Genomic DNA, 26,260 nt, shown 5'->3' with positions numbered 1-26,260 from the left:
GGCTGTATAGGGGTGGTGCGGCTGTTGGGGAGGCAGAGGTAGAGTGGATCTGCAAGGCTAGCTCGGGACGGCGGAGGATCTTGGGTGGCGGTGTCTTGTTCGTTTGGCTAATAAACCATGACAGAAAGTATTGTCGGCTGATTTGTTATGAGAGAAAAACACTGCTGAATGGCTGGCAGATTCGGCTAATAAGCTCAAGTATCAGCCGAATCTGTCAGTCATTTAGCAGTGTTTTTCTCTCACAACAAATGAGCCAACACCGGCTCCGATGTTGACTTTGGAGGCACACGTTTCATCGTGGGATCCCTGTTTGATCTATTGCATTTGGAGTGAGAGGGTGGTTTGCACCCAATCCTCATCAAAAAAAAATATAGGACATTGGTTATGAAGGATTTAATTGACGAACACAACAACCATCGCCCATTGGCCTTAGCAGATTCAGCTTGTCTCTTAAAGTCTCATAGAGAAAGCTGACATCACTGAGATAGAAATCATAGGGATTCATAAACACTTAATCATGCATACATGTTATATCAATAATTGTGTATTCATTGAGGAGATGAAAATAGGCTTTTGGCAAACATGATGTAGTCTCTCTATTCCAAATATATCTCATATTCTAAATTACAAGTCGTTTTGGGTTTTCGAGATACATGTTATTTGTTATGCATCTAGATATGTAAACTATGTCAAAAACTCAAAATGCATATTAAAAAGATATATATCTAGAAAATCTAGAAAAGCCGAAACAAGTTTACAATTTAGAATGAAAGGAGTAGTTCGTAACATTTGGATCTTTTTGGTGTTCTACTAACGAGGCAATTTTTTGTATTTTTAAACCTTTCTTTCAGCTAGATAGGTAGTTTTCAATATTGTGAGTTCTGATATGGAGTACAAGGCCATAGGATAAGAATGTGTGCATACTCACAGGAAATCCTGCCTGCTCCATATATTCTCACCTTGTACGTCATCAACCTGCCGAAGCTGCCACACCGGTGCTATACCGGTCAAGAAAGAATTAATATTGTGAGTTGTCACTACCCATGTCACATCCCACTCGAGAGACGATCGCACGTGCCTTGACTACTTATAATACCTTCTATAAATCCACAGCCATCGCGCGTTGTGGAGCATAGTAGCAAAACAAAACTCGTGCTGAGCAACCACACAAGACACAAGACTAGAGTGCGTGACTCCGCGGTTAAGGCAGCAAGCAGCCAGCAGCCATGGCAGCCGCAAACGCCGAGAACACGTCGTCGCTGCTCCGGCTCGACGGCCGCGTCGCGCTCATCACCGGCGGCTCCCGCGGCATCGGCCGCGAGGTGTCCTCCCACCTCGCCGCCCTCGGCGCGCGCGTCGTGGTGAACTACGCGTCCAATTCCGCCAGGGCAGACGAGCTCGTCGCGGAGCTCGCCTCCCGCGGCCACCAGGCCGTGGCCGTCCGCGCGGACGTGTCAGACCCGGACGCCGTGCGCGCGCTCTTCGACCGCGCCGAGGAGGCGTTCGGGTCCCCGCCGCACATCGTCGTCTGCTGTGCAGGCGTCCTCAGCGACAAGTACCCGGCGCTCGCGGACACCGCCGTCGAGGACTTCGACGCCATGTTCGCGGTGAACGTGCGCGGGACGTTCCTCGTGTGCCGTGAGGCGGCGAACCGAGTCCCAGCCAACAGCGGCGGCCGCATCGTGACGTTCTCGTCGTCCATCGTCGGCACGCTCCTGCCGGGATACGCGGCGTACACGGCGACCAACGCCGCCGTGGAGGCGATGACGAAGATCCTAGCCAAGGAGGTGGCGGCGAAGGGAGTGACTGCGAACGTGGTCGCGCCGGGGCCCGTGCGCACCGAGCTTTTCTTGGCCGGGAAGGACGAAGCGTTCCTGCGGAAGGTGGAGCAGCAGTCCATGGGGCGCATCGCCGAGACGACGGACGTGGCGCCGGTGGTGGCGTTCCTGGCCAGCGACGCCGCGGTATGGGTGAACGGGCAGGTCATCAGGGTCAATGGTGGTTTCGTCTAATAAGGGTCTAAGCGCGACAGCCAACAGGTGTTCAAATATAGTGGCATCTACCCCCCCCCCCCCCCCCCCCCACACACACACACACACGTACACAAGTTGAAGAAATGCGTGTACCGTACGAGAGCGTTTTTTTTGTTGAATAAAAGTACGGTAGTATAGGAGTGTACTTAGTGGGGATCATGCAGTATAACTCAACTTACATAAGGCGTTGTCTAGTTGGATAGGTCTACTGCTATGTTCTTGTTACAGTAGATTGGAACAGTAAAAATAAAAGTGTGTCCTTTATTAATGAACAGTAAAAGTATATATACACATTCTCAATGGAGCAGTTCTAGATGGAGCGGGGAGTTCCTACTCCCACGACAATGTCTCGTGGCGACAACTGCTATTAGCAGTTACTAATTAGCCTTCAATTGATCACTAAGAATATAAGAATATTCTTAACACTCTCCCTGATCAATTATCTTCTGATAACTCCAATATTCATCATAATTATCGCTATTATTATCCTTTGAAAAATCTTGTGGAAAAATTAGAAATGCTTTGATATATCAGGATAAAACTCCTCAAAATCCGATGGAAAAATAAAGGAAAAACACCATGATAATCATTATAATAATGTCTTAAAATATCATCTCAAAAAAACTTCTTATGGGAAAAACTGGATGATATGACATATATAAAATGCAGATATTCTCTCATTAAAAATTTTATATGAAAAAACTTTAGAGTAAAACTCATACAAAAAAGAGTATAATATGATGCAAATGGATCATTTATTAAGAGATACTCTCTTTGATTTCTGCAAGTCCCTAAGTCTCATCATACCAAATCCTTCAACATATTTGTGAAACATAGAATATGGCAAAGTGAATAAATCTGCTAGATCATCACATGACTTAGTCTGCAAAATCTCAATTTCTCCATTCTTTTGTAACCCATGGGGATAAAAATAATTTTGTAGTAGTATGCTTTGTTATGTTACTATTGATATATCCTGACTCTATTTGTACAACACAAGCAGCATAATCCTCAAAGATAATTATTGGTGTATCAAGTGCACCAATTCCACATGATTTTAATATGTGGTCTACCATTCTGCGAAGCCATACACATTCACGCGATGCTTCATATAATGTAATGATCTCAGAATGATTGTGGAAGTAGACACTAATGTCTGTTTGGATGATTATTTCCAAGAAATTGTTATTCCACCATTTAGAAATACAAAACCAATTTAAGATTTACCATTATGGGGATCTGATAAGTAGCCAGCATCCGTACAACCCAATAAACTTTGATCTTGATTTTTCATGTAAAATAATCCAAGATCCCTTATACCATTAAAATACCTAAATATGGTCTTAAATCCAACCCAATGACGCTTGGTGGTAGTTCCACTGTGTCTTGCTAATAGATTAACTACAAAAGCAATATCCAGCCGGGTACTATTAGCAAGATACATAAGTGCCCTAATAGCACTTAGATATGGAACTTCAGATCCCAAAATCTTTTCTCCTTCCTCCCTAGGTCTGAAAGGATCTTTCTCTATATCCAAAGATCTTACAACCATGGGGGTCTTACATGGGTATGTTTTATCCATATTGAATTTATCCAACATTTTCTAGATATAGGCAGCTTGGGAAATAAAAATCCCAGATGAAAATGCTCAAGTTGTAAACCTAAGCAAAATTTGGTTTGATACTAATCTTTCATTTCAAAATCCGCCTTTAAATGATGACGTGCTTTATTAATGTCATGCTGGTTGCCAATGATATTTGTATCATCAACATATACAGATACAATGCAAAAACCCTTTTGGGATTTCTTAATGAAGACACATGGATAATCATCATTATTTGTGTATCCTTTATGTATAAGTAATTCACTTAACTGGTTCTAATGATTTCTGCAATTCAACACAAAACATGTTGTGGTTTGCCTCAAAATTTGGTATACTAATTCCATCAGGAACTTTCATGTATATCTCAGAATCCAATGACCCATATAAATATGCAGTCACTACTTCCATCAACTACATAGATAGACGATTTTACACTACCAAAGATATTAAATATCAAAAAGTTTTGTCACTCATAACTCAAGAATATATTTCGTTGAAATCAACACCAGGTCTTTGTGTAAAACTCTCTGTTATAAGCCTTGCTTTATATCTCACCACTTTGTTGTTTTCATTTCGTTTCCGGATGAAAACTCATTTATATCCAACAGGATGGATACCAGGAGGTGTTGGCAATACGGCCGAAAACACTTCCCTTTCGAAAGCGAGGCTATCTTTGTTTCTATTGCATCCTTCCACTTATTCCAGTCCGAGCATTTTTTACACTCTACCATGGATTTTGGATCTGGATTATTGTGAAGGATTTTAGCAATTTGTTCAGAGAAATAAATGTCGAAAATTGTAGCTTTACGATCATAGGACTCTCCAGTCACTATATAATTAATGGCAATTTCGTCTACCCTTAATAGATCATCATGATTTCCCAAAATGATTGATCTAGGGTTTCTTGATGTCCCAATTTTAGTGTTTATACACATAAGTGGGTTAGGTAATATATCAAATCTTTCCAAGAGATATTGATTAGTCACTAGGTGTACATCAACAGAAAGTTAATCTTCAATTAGTACTTGCTTTTGTTTCTTATCTTGCACCTTAGAATTGCCTCTCCCCCTCTTGTTTCTAAAAGGGATTATTTGAGTGGTTTTATTTGGTACCTCCACTCTTTCTGGCACATTACTTGCAGGATAGAAAGATTTAACAACATCTTTATAGTTAGTAAACACATCTGGCAGATTGTTTGCAATATTTTGCAAATCAATAAGTCTCTGAACCTGAAGTTTAGTTTCCATAGTACATGGATCAAAGAATGAAATTCCTTCTGCATTCCAATTAATTTCTCGCCATTCATCTTTTTGTACATTTATTCCCCTAATGCTAGGAAATGATCTTCATTAAAAATACAATCAGCGAACCGAGCTGTAAAAAGATCCCTCGTGAGAGGCTCTAAATACTTAATGATCGACAGAAATTTAAATCCCACATAGATCCCCAATTTTCTGTGTGGTCCTATAGTTGTTTGCTCTAAATTATTTCTACATACGATTTTCTTAATAAACGTCCATATAAATATGATTTTTAGTGGCGGTTCCTTAGGAAAACCACCGGTAGAAAATACATGATTTCTTTGTTAGAAAAACTGCATGTGAAAATCAATTTCATTGGCGATTTTCTTAAGAAATCGCCTGTGGAAATGTACCATTTCTACTGGCCAGTGAAAATTAATTTTCATACGTGGTTTTTGAGTCGGGCAAGCCAATTTCTTTCTACAGACATTCTTTAATTGAAACCATCTATAAAAATTACGCTCCAGCGTAGAGCTTTTTTATACTAGTGACTCGTACGATGATGTAAACTAAACCTTGAACTCTCAAAATATATCTTGACATTATCAAAACTTGTCTCGTTATATCATAGAGGTATTTCACTCCCTGCACCAATGTGACATGTGTCATGATGATATTTACTTATGGCTCATGTTTTGACCAGTAGGTTCCACACGAAGGGTAGACCCACGTGTCAATCTCTAGGACTCCATCTATATGTCCCTCTTTCCTTTAGCTCCATGTAGATTGAGAATATATCAACATCATATCAAGTTATTACGTAACAAGGGCTCTACACCACCAATGTTAATGTTGTCCATATTTCCCTTTGACTGACAGAATAGCACTTTTCCTATATTTCAGGTTCCTCAACTTTAATATGATTTTAGGCAACACTCTTTGTACTATAACTAGTACAAGTAAATTGTTACTTTTGTGATTTTTTATTTATCTTTGCGTCATAACATATCAAAATTTTGTCCTTGTCTAAGTATAGAAAATAATTGTCAATTTTTAAATTGTCTTTGTGCCAATACATATAAGATTTTGTCAGATTTGTGGTTTTGTCTAACGAAATTACAGATTTTGTTTACTGAAATTATAACGAATTAAAACTGCAACTTTAGTATGAAATATATGCCATAACCATCGCCCAAAGGAAAACTAAAATTTAGACACCTGAAATTTAGCACATCCCTTTTCTCCTATATTTCAGGTGCCTGAATTTTAAGATGATTTCAGGCAACACTCTTGTACTATAGTACAAGTAAATTTTTACTTTTATAATTTGTTATTCATATTTATCTTTGTATCATAAAATATTGATTTTTTGTCATTGTCTAACTGTAGAAGATAATTGTCAATTTTTAAATTGTCTTTGTGCCAACACATATAAAATTTTTCATGATAAATTTATTTAGAGACATAAATATTAATACTATTTATTATAAATTTGATCAAACTTGGACTGCTTGAGTGGCATGCTTTCTATAAATTGCATTCTTTTGAAGATGGATGAAGTATAAGACAAGTTCTTGTACTGTTGACGTAATGTTTTATAGTAATGCGGAAGTCACTTTTTATAACTTGATTTGATATGAGAAGAGAGTAAAGAACTAGGCCTTGTTTAGTTCATTACCCGATTTTTTTTACTATAACACTTTTATTTATATTTGACAATTACTATCCAATCATAAACTAATTAGACTTAAAAGATTCGTCTCGCAAATTACAAGCAAATTGTATAATTAGTTATTTTTTTATTTATATTTAATACTCCTGCTCTATACATGTGTGATTTATAATATGACGGAAAATTTTGGAAAAAAATATTTTTAGGTGAAACTAAACAAGGCCTAAGAAAAACCGGAGAATATATGGGAAAAAAAAGTTGTTTCTAATCTGAACAGAGCACAGGCCAAACATAATCCGGACTTGTGATGAGTCGTGCCTTTGGGCTGTGACGGACTGACGGTACAGAGGTAATGGAGGCCGCGCCTACCACCATCACCGTCCAGGTCAAGTTCGCCGGGCGGACCATCCCCGTGGAGGTCCCGGCCGCGGCTTCCGGCGCGGAGCTGAAGCGCCTCCTCCAGCCGCTCACCAACGTCCTCCCGCGCGGCCAGAAGCTCATCTGCAAAGGCACCGATCCGCAGACCCCCTTTTTACCTCCTGAGTCCGCGGATTCGCTCCCATAGTAACTAACTCCTCACTCCCTCGTGGTCGCAGGCAAAGTGCTCGAGGATGCCGCAAGCCTGAGCTCGATGCAAGTAGTGGACGGATCCAAGGTCATGCTCATCGCGTCGCAGGGGCTTCATCAGGGGGTAAGGCATCAGTGACCTCGATCTGTCTTAATTCCCCATATCTGTGCTGCTTTGCTGTGGTCTTTCTGTTACTTCGTTCAGATTATAACAATTAACATTGAATTTGTTGAGTAGGAGTAGGAATGTAGGATGCCCATGAGCATGTGCTTAAGTTTTTAGTTTTTACGGGTGACCTGTGCTGGTAGCTAGAAGTGGAGAGAGGAAAACTTCAGTTGTTCCTTGTACTTGACAAGTGTTTCATAGACAATAGGGTAACTTGCTTAATTTGACCAGTGAATGTGGAGTGTTTACATAATCTTCTTTTTTTTTTTGTCTACTCTTAAACAGGATGGTCCTATCACAAAGAATAGCAATAGCTCAGCAACAACTGTAAGAAGGCCTTCAAATGCTAAGGAGAATCAAGCACAAAAACCAGAGGCAGTTGTCACCAAAAGTCGATCTGAGCGCTGGAAGTTAACAGGTGTTGTTGCGCTACATGATTGTGACTTGAAGGTATCTTATTCCGATTTGTTCGAATCACTTTTATGAAGGTCCTGCGGATGCATATTGGCATAGGATAATTGTGATTTGAATTTGTGAAATCTACAAATCTACCTGTGGTCAATGGAAGTGCTCTCAGCATATTGGTCATGAAGAAATACCATTATATGCTGTATTACAATTTGCAAACAGACCCTAGTAGAAAATATCTAACGCTAGTTTTGCAAGGATCCTTTTGTAGATTTCTGGTCATGATTGACTCAATGGTCGCTGGTCGGTACCCGTAAACTATATACTGAATTAGTTATGGCATCTCAGTTTGGTGCCTACAGTTTTATCACCAAATGTAGAAACAGATATGCTATTTAATTATTTGTCCACTTATGCTACTGTTGCCTGAACCACTCAACATTCATCGCTTCCTGCCTTATGAGATTTGATGATATTGATTTGTTATCACTTGGTTATTTTCCTATACCAAGTCCCTTTGAACAAAGTTAGACTTAATCTTTGTGGGTGTCTTTCTCTATAGGTAGTGCCTGAAGAAGTCTGGGATTGTGGCCCCTCGATACGAATACTAGACATCAACAACAACAGTATCAAGGAAATTCCACACAAAATCTCTGCTCTTAAATCTCTAAATGTAATTATTCTTTCCCACCGAGTGAATTGGGTTATTTTTTCCTTCCATAAGGAACTATAATTGTGCGTCCATGACTTAATTTTATATCGCAGAAATTGCTCCTAACTGCCAATGATATAGCTGATGATAGCATCTGCTGGGAAGGTCTATCATGTCTTCAAAAGTTATTGAATTTATCTTTAAGCAAAAACCGGTATGTCCGATTCTGAAACTCTTGTCCTGTTACTGTTATTCATAGTAGTACACTATGAATATTCTGTGATGTTGCCAGTGGATATAAAGCAATGTTTATAGCTGTGTTCTCCAAAACTGTTTTTTGTTCTTTATATTCTCAAACTTTTGCTCTGCGAGCTAGCAGCTAAGTATTGGCCTATAATCAACCAATAGGTGACAGAAAGAGCTGAAACATGCCATATGTGAAAGTATAAGAGTGCATACTAAATCTTGGCTTCTAACTTTTTCTTTAGTGTGTGGTGGAAGCCTTGAGGCAGGAGATGCATCTGAGTGGTTAATCGGGTGCAGATTATTGTGCTAAACATCCCACTAGTTCTCTGAAGATGCCTATACGTATTCATGATTTTTTTTCAGTTAAATGGGAAATGGGATAGTTGAATTATCCTATTGAGCAACTAAACCTCATGACCGCATTGTTTTTCACCTATATTTCTGTCAACATGTTGAATAGAAAATTTCGCAGTTGACTCCTGCCACCAAGATGTATGTAAACTTGTAAAGTATCACATTGGTACAAAAAGGGGATATTTCATAGTTCTAATTAGAATACAGTATCTCTTATCTTCTTAGTGTTATTGGGCATGATGACTGATAAACATGTTTTTGTTATACATAAAAATAAGATAATGTGATCATTCACTTTCTTCTTTATCTTTCAGACTGGTTAGCTTGCCATCAACTTTGGGCTTGCTGACTTCTCTACGTGAACTACGTGTTGCAAATAACAGGCTTGATAATTTGCCTATAGAAATAGGACAGCTGAAGCACCTCCAGATTCTCATAGCAAGTAACAATAGGTTTGTGCCAGAACTCATCATTTTTGGCTAGCAGTACCTTATTTGTTGTCATACTTTTACATATGTATAGCTGAATTCCGATTTTGTAATTTTGTTAATTCTACATACTTGTAAAGGAATGCTTCAGATCAAGAGTGATACGATGTTACTGATGTGTTCCCATTTGAGATTGACTGTTTGTCAATCATGTTGAAGGTTGAAAAGAACCATGTCTGGATGGTTTGATAGACCAATTTCTTACGAGTTGACATTGAGACTGCTGACGGCTATAACTATATAGTGCTGATTCTATTTTTAATACAACTTTATTATTTTTATGTAACCCAAAGAGTACATTTGCAGCCCAGTAAAAGTCAAAGACCTTAGTCAGTTTCTGTTTTCAGGGCACTTCTTAGTTAGTAATGTGCAAACACTAGTAGGTTGTTATTAGTTCTATTCTATCATAGAAAAAAATTATTGGGAGAAGGAAATGCTTTTTTTTCTGTTACTTATGAAAATTATACTAGTACTGTTTTGTTAAGGAATTAAAACTTAAATGTTATAGTGAATGCCACATTTGACTTGTTTACACTTGTTGGCAGGATAACTTCATTGCCTTCATCAATAGGAGATTGTGAATCTCTCGCTGAGGTGTGTTGTCCCTCTTATATGGCCTGCTTCTGCCTCGTATATTCTTGTAGAGCACTCTGTATTGAACCTGATTTTTGAAATTTTCAGGTTGACCTGTCATCAAATCTCTTAACTGAACTGCCAGAGGCCTTTGGGTACCTTTGTAATCTTAAGGTGTGTGCTTTTAGATGCATGAAAGGTGCATTGGTAACAAAAACATAAAATTACTAAGATGATATACTGAGGTATCATCACTTACAGCAAATGAAGTGCTGAATTAGCATATTGTGTTATCTTAATTTGTTAAAATTCTAAATGTCTCATTGTGAAATAGCAATGATTTTCACAATATGGAGGATACCACAAAATATTCATTGTCCAATTGCAAATATGTTCACATAGAAGGTTTATAAATGAGCACCAAGTTATTAGTCCAGTGCATAGCAGCAGAGCTACATGATGTATGAGATTTAATAGTGTACAACAAAAGTTGTGCATGCAGTTTTGTGGTCTTATGAAAGCGGAGTTATTTTCTTTGTTTCTCAGTATATCATGCATGGAACTTTGGGTTTGTGACCTGGGACAGCCACAAAGAGTCAATTGTTCTTGAATACTATTATTTCATTAACACCTATCAGTGGACCAGTTCAGTTTAACTTGATGAAACTTTTGTACTATGCTGCTTCTGGCTCTTCTACAATATTTGTTGAGGGTAATATTTATTTGTGTCTTTTTTTTTGCTACAGATTTGTTCTCATTTTTCATTCACAATTGCACATTAACGACCAGTGTGTAACATTCTTTATATGAAACAAATTTATTCAACAAGTTTTGCATATAAGGAATATATCTACCAGTGTGTAACATTCTTTATATGAAACAAATTTATTCAACAGGTTTTGCATATAAGGAACAATGGCCTGACGTCCTTGCCAGCAACGTTATTCAAAAAGTGCTCGCAGCTTATTACACTCGATCTCCATGGCACAGAAATTACAAATGATGTTCTTCGACAGGTACCATTTCCATGCATGCCTGCCCGTGCATGTTCATACTTTCCCTTTCGCACTTTGTTAGTATTGATACTACTTTGTTCCCTTCATTGATGTATTGTGATCTGCTTTGTATGGTTACACCCCATAATAGTTATGTTTTTAATATCATCATTTGTTAGCAGTGGCCTAGTAGAGATGCAGTTTTTATATATTTATTCCTTTTTGAGACAAGTAAAGCACGTGTTTATAGCTGATTAAATTGGCTGCACAAGTTTTGGCCTTGGGCTCTGATAGAGGCATTCTCAAATTGACCTGTTCCAATTCCCAAACAGGTGGAGGGGTGGGAGGAGTTCGACGAGCGGCGGAGGCAGAAACATCAGAAGCAGCTCGACTTCCGTGTTGGCTCATCTGGTGTGTTCGACGAAGGCGCGGATGATGATAACAGGCGAAGGTGATTGCCTGCCTGTTGTCAGCATAATCGTTTGCTACGACATTTCCCCCCAAACAACCGTACAAGTGTGCAACTGAGAACTGAAGATCATTTTCCTGGAGCATGAGATGAACAACTTTTTTTACTCAGTCACATAGATTGACGTGTTGAGAAATACATGGCACCGCTGAATACTTGTAACATGGTAGTACTATGAAACCAGGCTAGACAAAAATATCATGAATGACGCATACAGATACTGCTACTATCAACGCATGCCAGCACACCAACACAACGTAAAATTTTCAGCGAGCGGCGCACTCACGCGACGCCCCCGTTGACCCTGATAACCTGACCGTTCACCCAGGACGAGGCCTCGCTCGCCAGGAACGCCACCACGGGCGCGATCTCTGTCGTCTCGGCTATACGCCCTATGGTTTTTTTCACCCTCTCTAGGGACGCCTCATCCTTCCCGGCAAAGAAAAGGTCCGTGTTCACAGGGCCCGGCGCCACCACGTTGGCCGTGATCCCCTTGGCCGCCACCTCCTTGGCCAGGATCCTCGTCATCGCCTCCACGGCGGCGTTGGACGCCGCGTACGCCGCGTAACCCGGCGTCAGCACGGCGACCGTCGACGACGAGAACGTCACGATGCGCCCACCGCTGTTGGGAGGGATGCGCCGGGCGGCCTCCCGGCACACCAGGAACTTGCCGCGCGTGTTCACCGCGAACGTGGCGTCGAAGTCCTCCACGGCGGTGTCGGCCAGCGCGGGGTACTTGGCGTCCATGATGCCCGCGCAGGCGACCACTATGTGCGGCGGGGACCCGAAGGCCTCCTCGGCGCGGTCGAAGAGCGCGCGCACGGCGGCCGGGTCGGAGACGTCCGCGCGCACGGCCACGGCGCGGAGGCCGCGCGAGGCGAGCTCTGCGACGAGCTCCTCGGCCTTGCCCGGGTTGGAGGCGTAGTTGACCACGACGCGTGCGCCGAGCGCGGCGAGGTGGGAGGACACCTCGCGGCCAATGCCCCGAGACCCGCCGGTGACGATCGCGACGCGGCCGTCGAACGGCGGCGTGGTGGACGACGCTGCTGCCATGGCGAGTTGCTCACTGACTTGTTGCCGGCGGCACGGTCGGTGAGATGGCGAGCACGCTGGGAGCTGCGGTTTGCTTGTGCCGTTGTGCGGGTTTGCCCGTGTCGTGTGTGTGTCTACTGTAGGCGTCTAGGCGAGTTCTGCGGACTGGCGCGGGGCCCTACTTTATACAGGTTGTCGCAGGTGCTCGGACGTCACGGCTCTCGTCAGAGGCGGCTTGGCAGCTTTTTTTTTTTTATCGAGTACAGCGGCTTGGCAATTGACCAGTTTAGGTAGGTCGACGCTGCGGGGACTTCTTCTTCTTCCTCATCTTTTTTTTTTGACAAAATGACGATGACATGAGGAGTGACGGGCTGGTGGCACAGTTAGGCCTTGTTTAGTTCGCAAAATTTTTTATTTTTGGCTACTGTAGCATTTCGTTTTTATTTGACAAACATTGTCATTCATCTCACAAATTACAGATAAACGGTGCAGTTAGTTTTTATTTTTGTCTATATTTAATGCTCCATGCATGCGACCAAAGATTCGATGTGACAGGAAATCTTGGAAATTTTTGCGAACTAAACGAGGCCTTAACTCCGATCTGTCCGTGACGTCCACCTACACTCTGAAAAAAAAATCTACACCTAGAAAATCTATGGTTATAAATCTCTCATTTAATTAATTATTATAGCAAATATGAAGATGCATTAGGCCAGTCTCAATGCATGTTTCATGGGAGTGTCATGCACATTAAATAGGGTACCACATAAGCAAAATTGCTGATTTGGCAGAGTCATTAAATGAAGGAGTTTCATCAGATGAGAGAGGAGTTTCATCCCCATGAAACTCTTGTGGCTCGGTTATCTAGTTTATAGTCTTAGTAACTGCGCCATGAAACTATGCATTGAGACTGGCCTTACAGCGGAACATATAATTTATTGTGTAACACTTGTGTCAATGTTAATGAGATAGTTATTTTTGTTGAATTTAATTAGACTTAGTGTAACATTAAATCACATAGATTCCATGGCTCATAATAAATGCTAGTGAAATAAAAATAAATAAATCTTGTATGAGAAATTGACACGATTGACTTGACTTTGTGTATACATGTGAGTTTTCAAGAGAGGTGGAAATTTAGAACACTGAAACTAACCATTGGATTGACAAGTGCGGAAGTTCTACACTCTACATGGCCAATGGCTAGTTTTAGAGTTCTAATAGCTAGTTTTTTGGGGGTGGGTAGCTGATGACATATTTTTTTTAATCATGGAATAAGCATCCCAGCCTTCACATTCACAAAAATGCTTATAGCTTAAAACAAACAGGTATCGAACTGAGCCCAAGCTCCGCTAGGCGGACAAGACCTGACACTTCACCGTGCCTTACAAAAGAGACTACCAGCAGAAAAGCCTAACAGCCACTTTACTGGTCTTACATTAAAAAAACACTAACAGCAGCTTCAAAATCAACACGGGAAAACTAAGAACAGCTTCAAAAAGCAACACCGGAAGGCTTTACGCTTCCAGTCTTTTGTGATTCTTCCAAACACGGGAGCCAAAGAGCTGAAGCGTCATTCCTTCAAGATGCTTGCAACCTTCTTTCATCATTCTCCCATCTTCCTCTTTAGACAGCAGGGACCATTGTCTGATCCAAAAGGATCCCCTGAAAATTACCTGCAAGTAGGAGTTAGCAACTATTCCTTAGAACACTGCATCGTTTCTATTCAACCACAGACCCAACACATGGCAGCCATTCCCACCATTATTTGGCCTCTTAAACTTGGAGCAAAGCTCCTTAACCAAGATCCAAACATATGGGAAGTGCTTTTTGGTGGAGGAGGACAGCCTGAAAATGGAGACCTGAGAATTTTTATCGACTTCGGCGGCTGCAATTTATGATGAAATGTATTCGTTGTGGATGGACTTCGGTAATATCTCCATTGAACACTATTAAAGGGATGCAAATCGAGTAGCACACAGTTCCGGGGAGACTTCTTACTTCAATTAGTCCCCATGTTCTTCGAATGGATCTCTTAATTGTTGAGAGGGTTGCCCAAACGCGGTATATAAGGCATACCCAGTAAAGCTTACAAGTAAACCAGATATGGAGATGGCGACTAAAGTTGCTGTTTCCATTTTTATAGAATTTCAAGATTACAATGGATCTATGAAAAGATCGTGTATTTACAACTACACGATCTTGTTAAAAAAATACTTGTTCCTTGACAATTTGAAACAAACCTTCCAAGTACTTCAAGGACTTAAATAATAGGCGAGCTTTTAGTTTTTGAAAACTAATTGTTCAGGGTCTGTTTAATTTTGGGTTTAGACCACTCTTTTGTATTTGAAAAATAAATAGCACCTTATAAAATTTACCCAAAAGGTATCCTGTAAATTTTTGGGTTTTAGGAGACAAAAGGTCTAAAACTGTGTAAAATGGTCTTGGGTGACGTGCATACTCTCACACTTGTTTGTTATAGACCAAAAGATTTGGCATGCATCTAAACACCAACCTATAAAATTTGCATTTGTAAAATTTATAAAAAAGTTTAGGTTATAAAGTTTTGTATTATTTAGGAACTAAACAGGCCCTCGATAATAAAGCTCGCCTCATGACATTCCCTAAAAAAGAAAATGGCGCAATAGAAAAGTTCCATGGATAACCCTGGCCCAACGCGACCCGTCAGACCCCGAAGCACAGACCCGAAACCCCTGGGCCGCAATTCCGCATCAGTCAACGGGCCGGCTGGCCGATCGACAAATGTTTTTTTTTTTGACAAGAGCCGATCGACAAATGTTGCAACTCCGTTAAGCTACCGCTGCCGACGGTCGCGTGCTTCCCAGTAAAAACAAGGAAAAAAACAACGGAGGAGTGACGTTCACGGCCCCTCGCTCGCGTCCTGTCGCCTTGTCGGCGTTCACCTTCACCCCCATCCAGCAGCCAGATCCCTCGCCCGCCTCACTCCCATTCCCCCACTGCACTCCCAATCCGAACCCAACCCAGATCCGCGCGAATGCTGGGGCGGGCGGCGGCACTGTCCGCGCGGCGGTGGCGCGGCGGTGTGCCGGACCTGCGCGCCGCGCTGCGGTCGGGGGGCAACCTCCTGTTCGCGCTCTTCGTGGCGGCCGTGCTCGCATTCACGCTCCTCGCGGCGGTCCACAGCCCCGACGATCCGCTCCTCCACCCGTCCTCGCACCAGCTCACCGATTTCCTCACCTCCTCCACATCCACCTCCACCTTCCTCACCGACGACTCCGTGCTGCGCACCGGGGAGGACTTCAACTCCTCGTCCACTGGCGCCGCCGGCGAGGCCGCCGCTGGGGGTGTCGAAGTCGTTGCGGAGGCCGTCCCGTTCATCAAGCTCTCCGAGGTTGGCGCCGAGGCCGAGAAGACGGAGCCCGAGACGGAGCGGGCCGTCACCGTCGACACTGATGCCGCCACGGGCGAAGGTGCGGCGGTGGCGGAGGAAACCGCCGTTGCGGAGGCGGTTTCCTGCGACACGGAGGCGCCCGTGGACTGCACGGGGGACAGGGAACTCTTCAACCTGCTCATGCGCGCGGCCATCGAGCGCTTCCCCGACCTCCACTTCTACCGCTTCGGCCGTCCCGTGGCCGTGCCGGGGAGTCCCATGGAGTGTGACCTCGCCTGGCGCTTCCGCCCCGCTGCCGACGCCATCGGCACCGGCCGGACCACATACTACAAGGACTACCGACGGTTCACGCTCACCCGCGACATCAACACCTGCACCCTCGTCGTCGACACCGTGGGTGAGTACCACTCGGGTGTGGGTGCCAAGCGCAACGGACGGCGCAAGGGGAAGAAAGGGAAGAAGGGGAAGCAGGATGCGCCAGTGACGGACTTTGTGCCGGCTAAGACACAGATTAGGCTGGATGAGAACACTGCCAACAATGAGGCTGCTGGGGCTGCAGCGGAGCCGGTGTTTGTTGTTGGTGAAGCTGTCAATGACAGCTTGCCAGTGGTTGCTTCTGAGTCCGATTTCAGCCGTGGAAAGTACCTCATTTACATTGGTGGTGGCGAGAGGTGCAAGAGCATGAACCACTTCATTTGGGGGTTCTTGTGTGCGCTCGGTGAGGCACAGTTCTTGAACCGGACTCTTGTCATGGACTTGAATGTCTGCCTCAATGCACGGTATACTTCGAGTGGCAAGGATGAAGATAGAGATTTCAGGCTCTACTTTGACTTTGAGCATTTGAAGCAATCGGCGTCTGTGATCGACCAAAGCCAGTTCTGGCAAGATTGGGGAAAGTGGCACAAGAAAGATAGGCTCAAGAACTTTTACACTGAAGACATCAGGATGACCCCAATGAAACTTCGTGACATCAAGGACACACTGATCATGAGGAAGTTTGGGAATGTTGAGCCTGATAACTATTGGTCACGTGTGTGTGAGGGTGAGACTGAGGGAGTAATCAAGCGCCCTTGGCATTTCCTGTGGAAATCTCGTCGCTTGATGGAGATTGTATCTGCCATTGCCTCACGGATGAACTGGGACTTCGACTCGGTCCATGTTGTCAGAGGGGAGAAAGCGCAGAACACACGACTTTGGCCAAACCTTGATAGAGATACCTCGCCAGACAGTATTCTTGCGTCACTTAATGATAAGGTTGGTGCTGGCCGGTATTTGTACATTGCTACCAATGAGCCTGACAAATCGTTCTTTGACCCACTTAAGGAAAAGTATAAAACACACTTCCTCGATGATTTCAAGTACCTGTGGGATGAGAATAGTGAGTGGTTCACTGAAACTAAGGAGCTGAGCAATGGTAAGCCAGTAGAATTTGATGGTTACATGAGGATTGCAGTTGACACGGAGGTATTCTTGAGGGGGAAGAGGCACGTGGAGACGTTCAACGAGCTTACACGTGATTGCAAGGACGGCGTGAATACATGCCCAGCTTCTTCCTGAACATTTGGTGTGCTAAGGTGAGCTGATATTATGAAATATTATGCTTCAGAGGATATTTTCGACTGTGTTGTTGGCGTCTCTTATGCCACCCCTAGCCTTGTTGTAGCTTAGTAGATGGTACCACTTTTTGTTATACCACTGTTTTGTGTTTCCAGATTACATTAGTACATTCAGTTCATGCGCTGGGCTTGTGCTGAAACAATTAGTTGAACATGCATTATTGCAGCTGTCTTCTGTATCTCTTCAATATAGCTCATTGGTTTTTGCCACCACGACCCGTGTACTGTCCATTCTCCATTCTATGAATTGTGTGTTTTCTTCACATTTGTTGTCTTTGACAAACATAAATTCAGTTCAATTAATCTAACACGAACACCAATATTCTGTACACCTGGTTTGGAAACACTCGGTATTCGATAATCATGTGAGGATCGATACCAGCATTTTTAGATAATGGGGTTCATACCAGTTAAGTTCATGTGATGGATTTACCCTTTCCTTTTAGGTGAGTGAAAAAATGTTAACTTTTTTTAACATTTCTTGTCTTTGCTGAAAACCAATAAATCTGTGAGCTGGAAACCTAGAAACATATGATGTCCAGTCGGTTGCATTCACGGATACTTAAGGCTTGAGCTGCAGTGCCACTTCCACATACAGAGTTATGGATCGGTCATCTCCATTTCTACACTTCAACTATGACGCATCTGTTCAAAACCAATCTGCCTTGTCATGCCGTGAACCAATCCGTTTTGGTTCTCTGTCAGTGCATTTTGGGCCAGTGCCAATTTGGTTCTTGACCTTAACAAGGCAAGTCAAATCCTGGCCTTACCCATCCGTTTTGGTTCTGATTTGGTTCGTAGAGTTTACCTGTGTTGCTCACCTTTCCTGCCTCTTATCTTGAGCTGTTAAGCTTCAGCATCTTCAAAGTCCAAGCCATCACGAAGAACCAGCCTTTGTTTAGCTCGCTGGGTACTTAGCACTGTCATCTTGATAAGCCTGTCATCTCGTGGACCTTGTTTTGGTCAGTTAGCCTGGTTTCTGAGCTCGCATCAGCAATGGATTGTGCCGAACTGAGATGGCAATTGTGCTTTTTAGCGTGGAGCTTCTTCCCTGATCGTTTCGCTGAAATTTGGCTGATGCTGAAATGTTGTGAGAGGAAAATATTGTTCCTCCGCTGAAAAGTACTTGTGAAATTTATGTTCCTGTACGCTGCCTCTCTTTAATTTCTTGTTTCGATCAGGTGGAAATCACTGCTGGCTTCGCACCAAAACTAGGTGTTCCTCGCTTTTCCGTGTGGGTTCATTCCCTGGATCGTTCCAGCATCTGAAATCAGCAGTAGTGTTGGGACAATCTGAGCTGTGGGCGCACCTGAACACGAGAAATATGGCTTGTGCTTGTATTCTTGGAAACGGCAGTGTTTTCAGTATTGTTGAGTTTAAAGGAATGGGTGCTGAGCGTAGTCATTATATAGACAGACTCGCGCCATGAGTGAACAGACCGTTCCTGGCGCAGCTAGGACTCACTAGCCCCCCGCTAGTTGAGCTGGTGAAGACGGGACGAGATGGCCCGGGGAGCTCAAGACATGTTCCAGTGTTCGTAAAAGCGCAAGGCCCGGCCGGGCGGCCGGCGGCCGGCCCTTCCTGGACTGTGGCGCGCGTGCCCGAGCGCCGAGCCGCGGGCGTGCGATGGGCTGGCCAAATTGAGGAGGCGTGCACCACAGCACCAGTGACAAAAAGCGCGCGCGTGGCATGTGCTCTCCATGGATGGCAGTGGCAGAAGAACCATGCGCGCGCGCCGCCGTGGCGGAGTCCACGACTCACCTTGTGCCGGCCTCGCGCAGCGATGCATGACCAATTCTACGCGCGAAATCTCCTGGCGTGCAAACGGTCGCGCGGCCGCGGCGTACGCGTGGACGTCGCCAAACCAATGGCTGCACATGCTCACTTGCGGCCGGCTTGCCCAGTGAGAGCGTGGCCACGGCGGCGTCACGGACTCACGGTGAGTGCTAGGCACCGCACACGGCACACACACGTACTGCACGTACGTTTCCCACGTACGCACCATTTCCTGCAGTTCGCCTTTCGGGACGTATCGTATGGTATCCGAGAGTGCGATGCGGGCGTTGATGGCGCTGGCGTCTATTATTTGTTCGCTTTTGCCATCACCACCACCACCACCGGCTTTTGATCACCGCAGGTCACATCGGCGGATCGATTTGTCATCTGGAGTGGAAGTCTTTTCAGAACAAACGCCTATTGGTATGAAAATAATAGCTTTCGATGATCCAGAAAAAATGTGCGTTTCCGTTGGTCATGTGCTAGAGGTCAACTTGAGGCAGTTGTAGTGCCAAAATAATGTGCCATCTGCCATGTCCGTTCGCTCGTCGCCCTCCACGGTTCATCCATCATTCAATCAACCTGTTCAAACGGTCCACTTTGTGGATGTGGTACCGAGTAAGTATAGGTCACTAGCTCGTAGCATACCCTGGCTGGCACACCCATCCATCCGGACATTTTTGCAGGTGCGGAGAGAGCGACGCTCGAACAAGCCGCCGCGACTTGAATTTGGGTTCGGCAGTTCGTTCGGAGCACCGTACCGTCCCTGTCAAGAAATTTGCTATCTTGCGTGCCGGTCTTGCGATTAGACTGAGACATGCAGCGAGGGTAATCCACACAGCTAGGGTCGTCGTGCACGCGCGTCGGCGTCGGGGACTAGTGGAAGAATTATGGATATTGGATGTGTGTTTAATTTGCAGCATGGATGATTGCATGGCGACGGCCTTCAAGTAGACAAAGAAAGCTTGGATGGATACGGCTCTGTCCCGTCGAGATCTTCCTTCAAGTAATGATGAGTTGAGGGCGAAATAGCCTTCGACGTCCCTCAAATTTTCTCGGAAGCTCGATTCTCTATTCCTCACCACCACTTTCATGATGACGGCCATCTAGTGATCTAGTAGACAAAGAAAGCCTTAGATTGGATACATACGGCCCTGTCTCCGTCGAGATCTTCGTTCAAGTAATGAGTTAAGGGTTAAATAATTAACCTTTGACGTCCTTCAAATTTCCCCAAAAGCTCAATTCTACTATCGCTCACCATCACTTTCAGGCAGGTTATTACTTAATCTTATAAATTTTTCTGAAAGCTCAATTTGACAACGCACACGTACTCATCTGTATATGCACGCATGTCAATCCTACCTCTGTAAGTATCTTCGAAGACTAGGCCGACAAATGATGTCGAGATTGTTAAAGTCGCCACAAGCACCTCATTGTTGATAGAAATGTCCTCTACCACTAAAAGCACAATGTCATTAAAGCCTAGAAAATTCGCTCTCACGTTGAATCGAACCCAGAGACTGAGGTGCTACGGAGACTCTTATAACCACTATAATGTGGGCTCCTTCACCATAACTTTCAACACAGGTCCTTGATCCTACAATGACGCGGCATTCCATGTTGGCGTACTAGGTAGGGACGAAAGTGGTACCTTACCAATCGATAACTTTCTTTTTGCGATTACACGATACGATGCAAATACTCGTAATGCACGCACGCTTACCAAACACAAGCACACAAAATATACCTCTATATATGAGCATCTTCGAAGATTGAGCCGACGAACCCTTGAGGTTGACAAAGTTATCATAAACGTCTCACTGTCGACGAGAACATCACCTACTATTGAAAGCACAACGCCGTTAAATCATAAAATATTCACTTTCATATAGAATCGAACACCGGACATTAGACACTACTAAGGCCTTGTTTAGTTCACCCAAAAAATCCAAAAATTTTCAAGATTCTCCGTCACATCGAATCTTGCGGTATATGTATGAAGCGTTAAATATAGATGAAAATAAAAACTAATTACACAGTTTATGTGTAAATCACGAGACGAATCTTTTAAGTCTAATTGCTACTTGATTGGACAATGTTTATCAAATAAGGCCTTGTTTAGTTCACCCTGAAAACCAAAAAGTTTTCAAGATTCCCCGTCACATCGAATCTTGTGGCACATGCATGAAACATTAAATATAGATGAAAATAAAAACTAATTACGCAGTTTAGCTGGAAATCACGAGACGAATCTTTTGATCCTAATTAGTCCATGATTGGATAATATTTGTCACAAACAAACGAAAGTACTACAGTACCGAAAAGTTTTCACTTTTCGGAACTAAACAAGGCTTAAAGTCGAAAGTGCTACAGTGTCATTTTTCAAAAAAAAAATTAGAACTAAACAAAGAGCATCTCCAATTGTTTGGAAAAATGACTTGCTATCCTTGTTTATTTAGAAAAAGAAGAAAAATCCTTCTCCAACAGATTGGAATAGAACTTGCTAAAGTTTGGCAAGTTGGAAAACGGAGGGGTCGCGCGCGGATCTATCCGCGCTCGGCGTGACTTGCTATCCCGGCCGCGAGTGAGTTCTGCTGATGCTGATTGGTTCTGCTACTGCTGCAATCATGAGCTGCATGGTTCTGCTGCTGCTCTCTGCTCCATACTGTTGCTGCTGCTGCTCTCGGCAATCAGGAGATGCTGCTTTCTGCCATATCCATACTGCTGCTGCTGCATGATTATTCTGCTCATGCTCTCGGCGACAGACTGCTGCTGCTGCTGCATGATTAGGCAATCGGAAGATGCTGCTCTCTGCTCCATACTGTTGCTGCTGCTGCTGCATGATTATTCCCCAGCTGTTGTTGTGCCCAGATGTTCGATAAGGTATGGATGAAATATAAATTTGAAATGTATGGATGAAATATAAATTTAAATACATCGACTTCATATCCCACATTCGACCCTGCCCTCGAACAATTTACCAAGCCCAATTTACCAAACAATTGGAGAATACAAGAAAAATTCACTTGCCAAAAGGTTTAGCAAGTTGCCAAATGACAATTTTTTCTAAGTGAATTTTTCCAAACAATTGGAGATGCTCTAAGGCTCTTGTAACTTAGGCTACAGCACTTTCGCTATCGACCAATACTATATGAATGTATCGTTCTGAATCGCATGCATGCTGCCCTACCTATGCATCCAGCCTCGAGGTGAACTTTGAAAACCGGCTTTCCTCTGCATACGTCCTGTATTTTGGTTTAGAAGACATTCATTTTTGGAACAATTTGGAAGGAAATAGATAAAAAAATATAGGAAACTATTTAACTTCGATATAATTGTATACGGCATAAATCCCTCTATAATGATGAATTGATGATATGCGTACATGGTAAATAACAGAATACTAATTTGCTTTAATTTGGACACTGGCAGAATCAAAAGTCATTGCTGTCTCTATAGGTATAAATAGCCGTAGGCACCCAAAGACGAACTATAACATCATCGACCGAGATCAAAATATTTTCTGCTAGCCCGTAAATAAATTCTTATACAGAGCATCATGGAGCGTAAAGATGCAGTAGTTGTGCTCATCGTGCTCGCCTTTCTTGTTGCCTCGGCAGGTAATAATTCGACGTACGATGACGATGACAACGCCTGATTCTCTCAGTAGCTGCAGCTCGCTCTATAATGCCATCGTTTGTCAGTTTTGTTTAGAACTAATAGCTAACGGAATGCATGCTTTGTTTCTTGTCCATGTGATATATCTGCGTGTTGCCGCAGCCTCGTCCAATCCTATGTGCTGCAACGACCATCCTTCATGGGGCTCGCAGAACCAGATAAACGGGTGCTCTTCGAATCAGAACGATGATTGCAACTCGTGGTGCGAGACCTCCTGCCGCGGCGGCGAGTGCAAGTTGCGCGGTGGCCACCACAAGTGCCACTGTTACTGCTGATTTCGCGTCCGTTGTTGAGTTAATATTATACGTAGATTCAGCAAAGATCTACGGCATAATAAGTAGTACTAGTACTATCTATTTGAGATATAGCCGCTGTGAGTTTTTCTTTGGCATTAATTTGTTCGATCATGCACTGATCATCAGGCCGAAGAATAAGATTACAACACAGTTAATTAAGAGTGAGTTGGAATTATCCGTCTGTTTTCTTTTGTCAAATTGTTGCAGATGGATGTCATCGTCGCATAACTGCTGTGAACATTGAACAAATAAAGATATACTCATGACTTTTGAACAAATTCTTGAACCTCTATACCCTTTTAGATGACACTACTAGTGATTTTGCGCGTGTCCATGACCTTGTAAATCGTTTATTCATTCATGTGTACGGTAAAAGTTGGATTAAGTGTCCATGACCTTGTAAATCGTTTATTCATTCATGTGTACGGTAAAAGTTGGATTAAAAAATGCAAAATTATTTCAAGGAGAATAATATGATACATGTTAGAAACCTAGATGATTGTCGATTTGAGAAAAAAAGATCAGCGGTCAGGGACAAATCTGCATGTTTGGTTGTGTAGAATTGAGTATATAGCATGTTTGTTGGATTTCACTAAAAAAGAGTGATGGTCGTGACTACATAGTGCCTTCTGTATTCTGGCAAGATGAACAGTGTGGAGCGGAGGCTTGTTCACCTTCACCCACGTAGGCCTTGTTTAGTTACTAAAAGATTTTACAAAAATTTTTAGATTTTCTGTCACATCAAATCTTACGGCAGATACATAAAATATTAAATATAGATAAAAGAAATAACTAATTATAAAGTTTACATGTATTTTTGCGAGACAAATCTTTTAGTCTATAATTGAGTAATATTTGTCAAATACTCTTCAGTAGTATTTTTTTTTATTTTATAAATAATTTATATTTAGTACTCTATACATAGCAACCAAACAGGGCTGTGCGCATGGTAGACCAAAAGGCAATGGAGTGTCAGTAAGTCCTCGTTTGAAGTTTACCTCAAAAACTAAAAACTTTTTATCACATCGAATTTTACGGCATATGCATAAAGTATTAAATATAGACAAAAAAAAACTAATTACACAGATTACTTATAAATTGTGAGATGAATCTTTTGAGTCTAGTTAATCTATAATTGGATAATAATTATTAAATAAAAAATAAAAATACTATAGTACCGAAAATCAAAAAATTTTCAGAAACAAGGCCTAAACTTTTTGGATTGTGTACGAGACTACTGTTTGAGCAAGCACTAGCGAGATCGTTTTTTACCTTTCTCTCTCGTCCAAGTATAATAAAATATATTACATACTAGCTATTTCTACCGCTATGGCGCTATTGGGGACCGCCCTTAGGAGATTACGGCTTTGTTTAGCTGTGAAAAGATTTTGAATTTCGATACTGTAATATTTTTGTTTGTATTTGATAATTATTGTTCAACTATAAACTAACTAGATTTAAAAGATTCGTCTCATAAATTACAGATAAACTATCTAATTAGGTTTTGTTTTCATCTATATTTAGTGCTTCATGCATGTGCCATAACATTTGATGTGACGAAAAATCTTAAAAAAATTTTGAATTTAGAGGTAAACTAAACAAGGCCTACTTGTTTTACATGATAGAGGAGGCTACATGGAGGGCGTAGGCATTGACTTAGGGGCACAACTCTCGGTTTTTTTCTCTACTAACACTATGATAAAAGGAAATATATTCTTGGAGAAAAGTAAGGTATGATTCTATATTTTTTTTATTTATGTTGTTAATTTGTTATGGAAACATGACAAATGCTATTTTCAAATTTTAGCACAACATTTTTTTACTCTTTTTCATTATTAGATATTTTGATAAAAACAAAAAAAAACATTCTGTAACGGTTGTTTTTGTATTGTGTATTATAGTACCACTTCTGGCCATTTTCATTCCTGATGGTATGTGAGAATCACTATAGTTTTGAGGTGACCAGGCATGCCAAATATTTGGTGTAGCATCCTTTTCCGTGAGCGTTGGACAAATAATGCATAACCACATCCTTTTTTTAAAAAACAAAACTAGTTATTCCTTATTGACAGTTTGAGCCACACCTAGGAATTAAAATACTCTTTTAATGGAAAGTGATGATTCACCAGCACAGGATATATGAAGCCCTCATTATATTTTAGGGAAACGTTATAGTAGAGCTTTGGTATATATCAAATGTATTCCATCTTGATAAAATTCATTTGAGGTTTAATGGTAGCTCAATCAATAGTATGATAATCTCCCTCGTCAAAATATCCCGGCCCATTCCTTCTATATTCGCATGATCTCCTCCAAGAAAAAACTCAAAAGTATCGTTGTTCTATATTATCACCACAAAGAAATTCCGTGATCAGCTCCCCGAAGTCCTGAATTTTATTGGCCCCAGCCGCTAGAGACGACCATCGGCTATATCGAGCTGACACTGGCCGGCCTGCTGGCGTACGTGCACGCGTGGTATGACCATACTGATCACTCGTCAACAACCTCAGGCCATGTTCGTTTACGTCGGAACAGGCCAGGAACGGCTTGGAATAATTCCTGGTTTGTATAAATTTGTGAACGGATTATGCGGCCAGGAATCGTTCCTGTAGAAACGAACGGGGCCTCAATCTTCAGCTAGCGGCTGATTCAAGTGCTAGAGTGAGTAGTTGGTGCAAGAGGAAAAACAGCTGCATAGATGAAAGAAAGAAATAAGAGAGAGCTAAATTAAACTACTTTCTTTAGTCTTATCTTAACTCATGTCTTCGTGACAAGAAAAAAAATACGGTCCACCTAGCGCCCGGACGTCCGGCTCGTACGTGTGTGTCCGGACGCACCTAACACCCGACCAACGGACAGAGACCCAACCAATCCGGACTCGCGTGCGGCCCGACTCGCGGCGCGCTCGCGTGCGGCCCCGCGCAACCATCCCGCCGCGCCGCCGTCCGCGGAGCCCCGCGCAGCCATCCCGCCGCGCCGCCGTCCGCGTGGCCCCGCGAAGCCATCCCGCCGCGCCGCCCGT

The 26,260-nt window shown here is 42.8% G+C and overlaps 4 protein-coding genes across 5 annotated transcripts; 3 read left to right on the top strand and 1 right to left on the bottom strand.

Moving 5' to 3' along the window:
- LOC8059285 (NADPH-dependent aldehyde reductase-like protein, chloroplastic) lies at window positions 1,139-2,333 on the top strand. Its single transcript, XM_002467097.2, has one exon. The coding sequence runs from the start codon at window positions 1,227-1,229 to the stop codon at window positions 2,010-2,012; it is 786 nt and encodes a 261-aa protein (XP_002467142.1). The 5' UTR covers window positions 1,139-1,226; the 3' UTR covers window positions 2,013-2,333.
- On the top strand, window positions 6,832-11,696 carry LOC8070533 (plant intracellular Ras-group-related LRR protein 8). Of its 2 annotated transcripts, none has more exons than XR_002449119.1 (10): window positions 6,832-7,058; window positions 7,146-7,240; window positions 7,568-7,732; window positions 8,253-8,363; window positions 8,456-8,556; window positions 9,257-9,394; window positions 9,976-10,024; window positions 10,112-10,177; window positions 10,550-10,715; window positions 10,900-11,019. XR_002449119.1 is itself a non-coding variant. In XM_002467096.2 (10 exons), exons 1-10 carry the CDS (start codon window positions 6,902-6,904, stop codon window positions 11,451-11,453), a joined length of 1,125 nt encoding a protein of 374 aa, XP_002467141.1. In that variant the 5' UTR covers window positions 6,832-6,901; the 3' UTR covers window positions 11,454-11,696. The 2 variants fall into 2 exon arrangements, 1 of the variants encoding a protein (XP_002467141.1); XM_002467096.2 differs by lacking the exon at window positions 10,550-10,715 and adding an exon at window positions 11,331-11,696.
- On the bottom strand, window positions 11,558-12,673 carry LOC8059284 (NADPH-dependent aldehyde reductase-like protein, chloroplastic). Its single transcript, XM_002464490.2, has one exon. The coding sequence runs from the start codon at window positions 12,518-12,520 to the stop codon at window positions 11,750-11,752; it is 771 nt and encodes a 256-aa protein (XP_002464535.1). The 5' UTR covers window positions 12,521-12,673; the 3' UTR covers window positions 11,558-11,749.
- On the top strand, window positions 15,372-17,701 carry LOC8059283. Its single transcript, XM_002467095.2, has one exon. It carries the CDS (start codon window positions 15,516-15,518, stop codon window positions 17,427-17,429), a length of 1,914 nt encoding a protein of 637 aa, XP_002467140.1. The 5' UTR covers window positions 15,372-15,515; the 3' UTR covers window positions 17,430-17,701.

The sequence above is a fragment of the Sorghum bicolor genome, chromosome 1, assembly GCF_000003195.3.
Source record: "Sorghum bicolor cultivar BTx623 chromosome 1, Sorghum_bicolor_NCBIv3, whole genome shotgun sequence".
Taxonomy (NCBI): domain Eukaryota; kingdom Viridiplantae; phylum Streptophyta; class Magnoliopsida; order Poales; family Poaceae; genus Sorghum; species Sorghum bicolor.
This window is presented reverse-complemented; position numbering and strand designations above follow the sequence as displayed.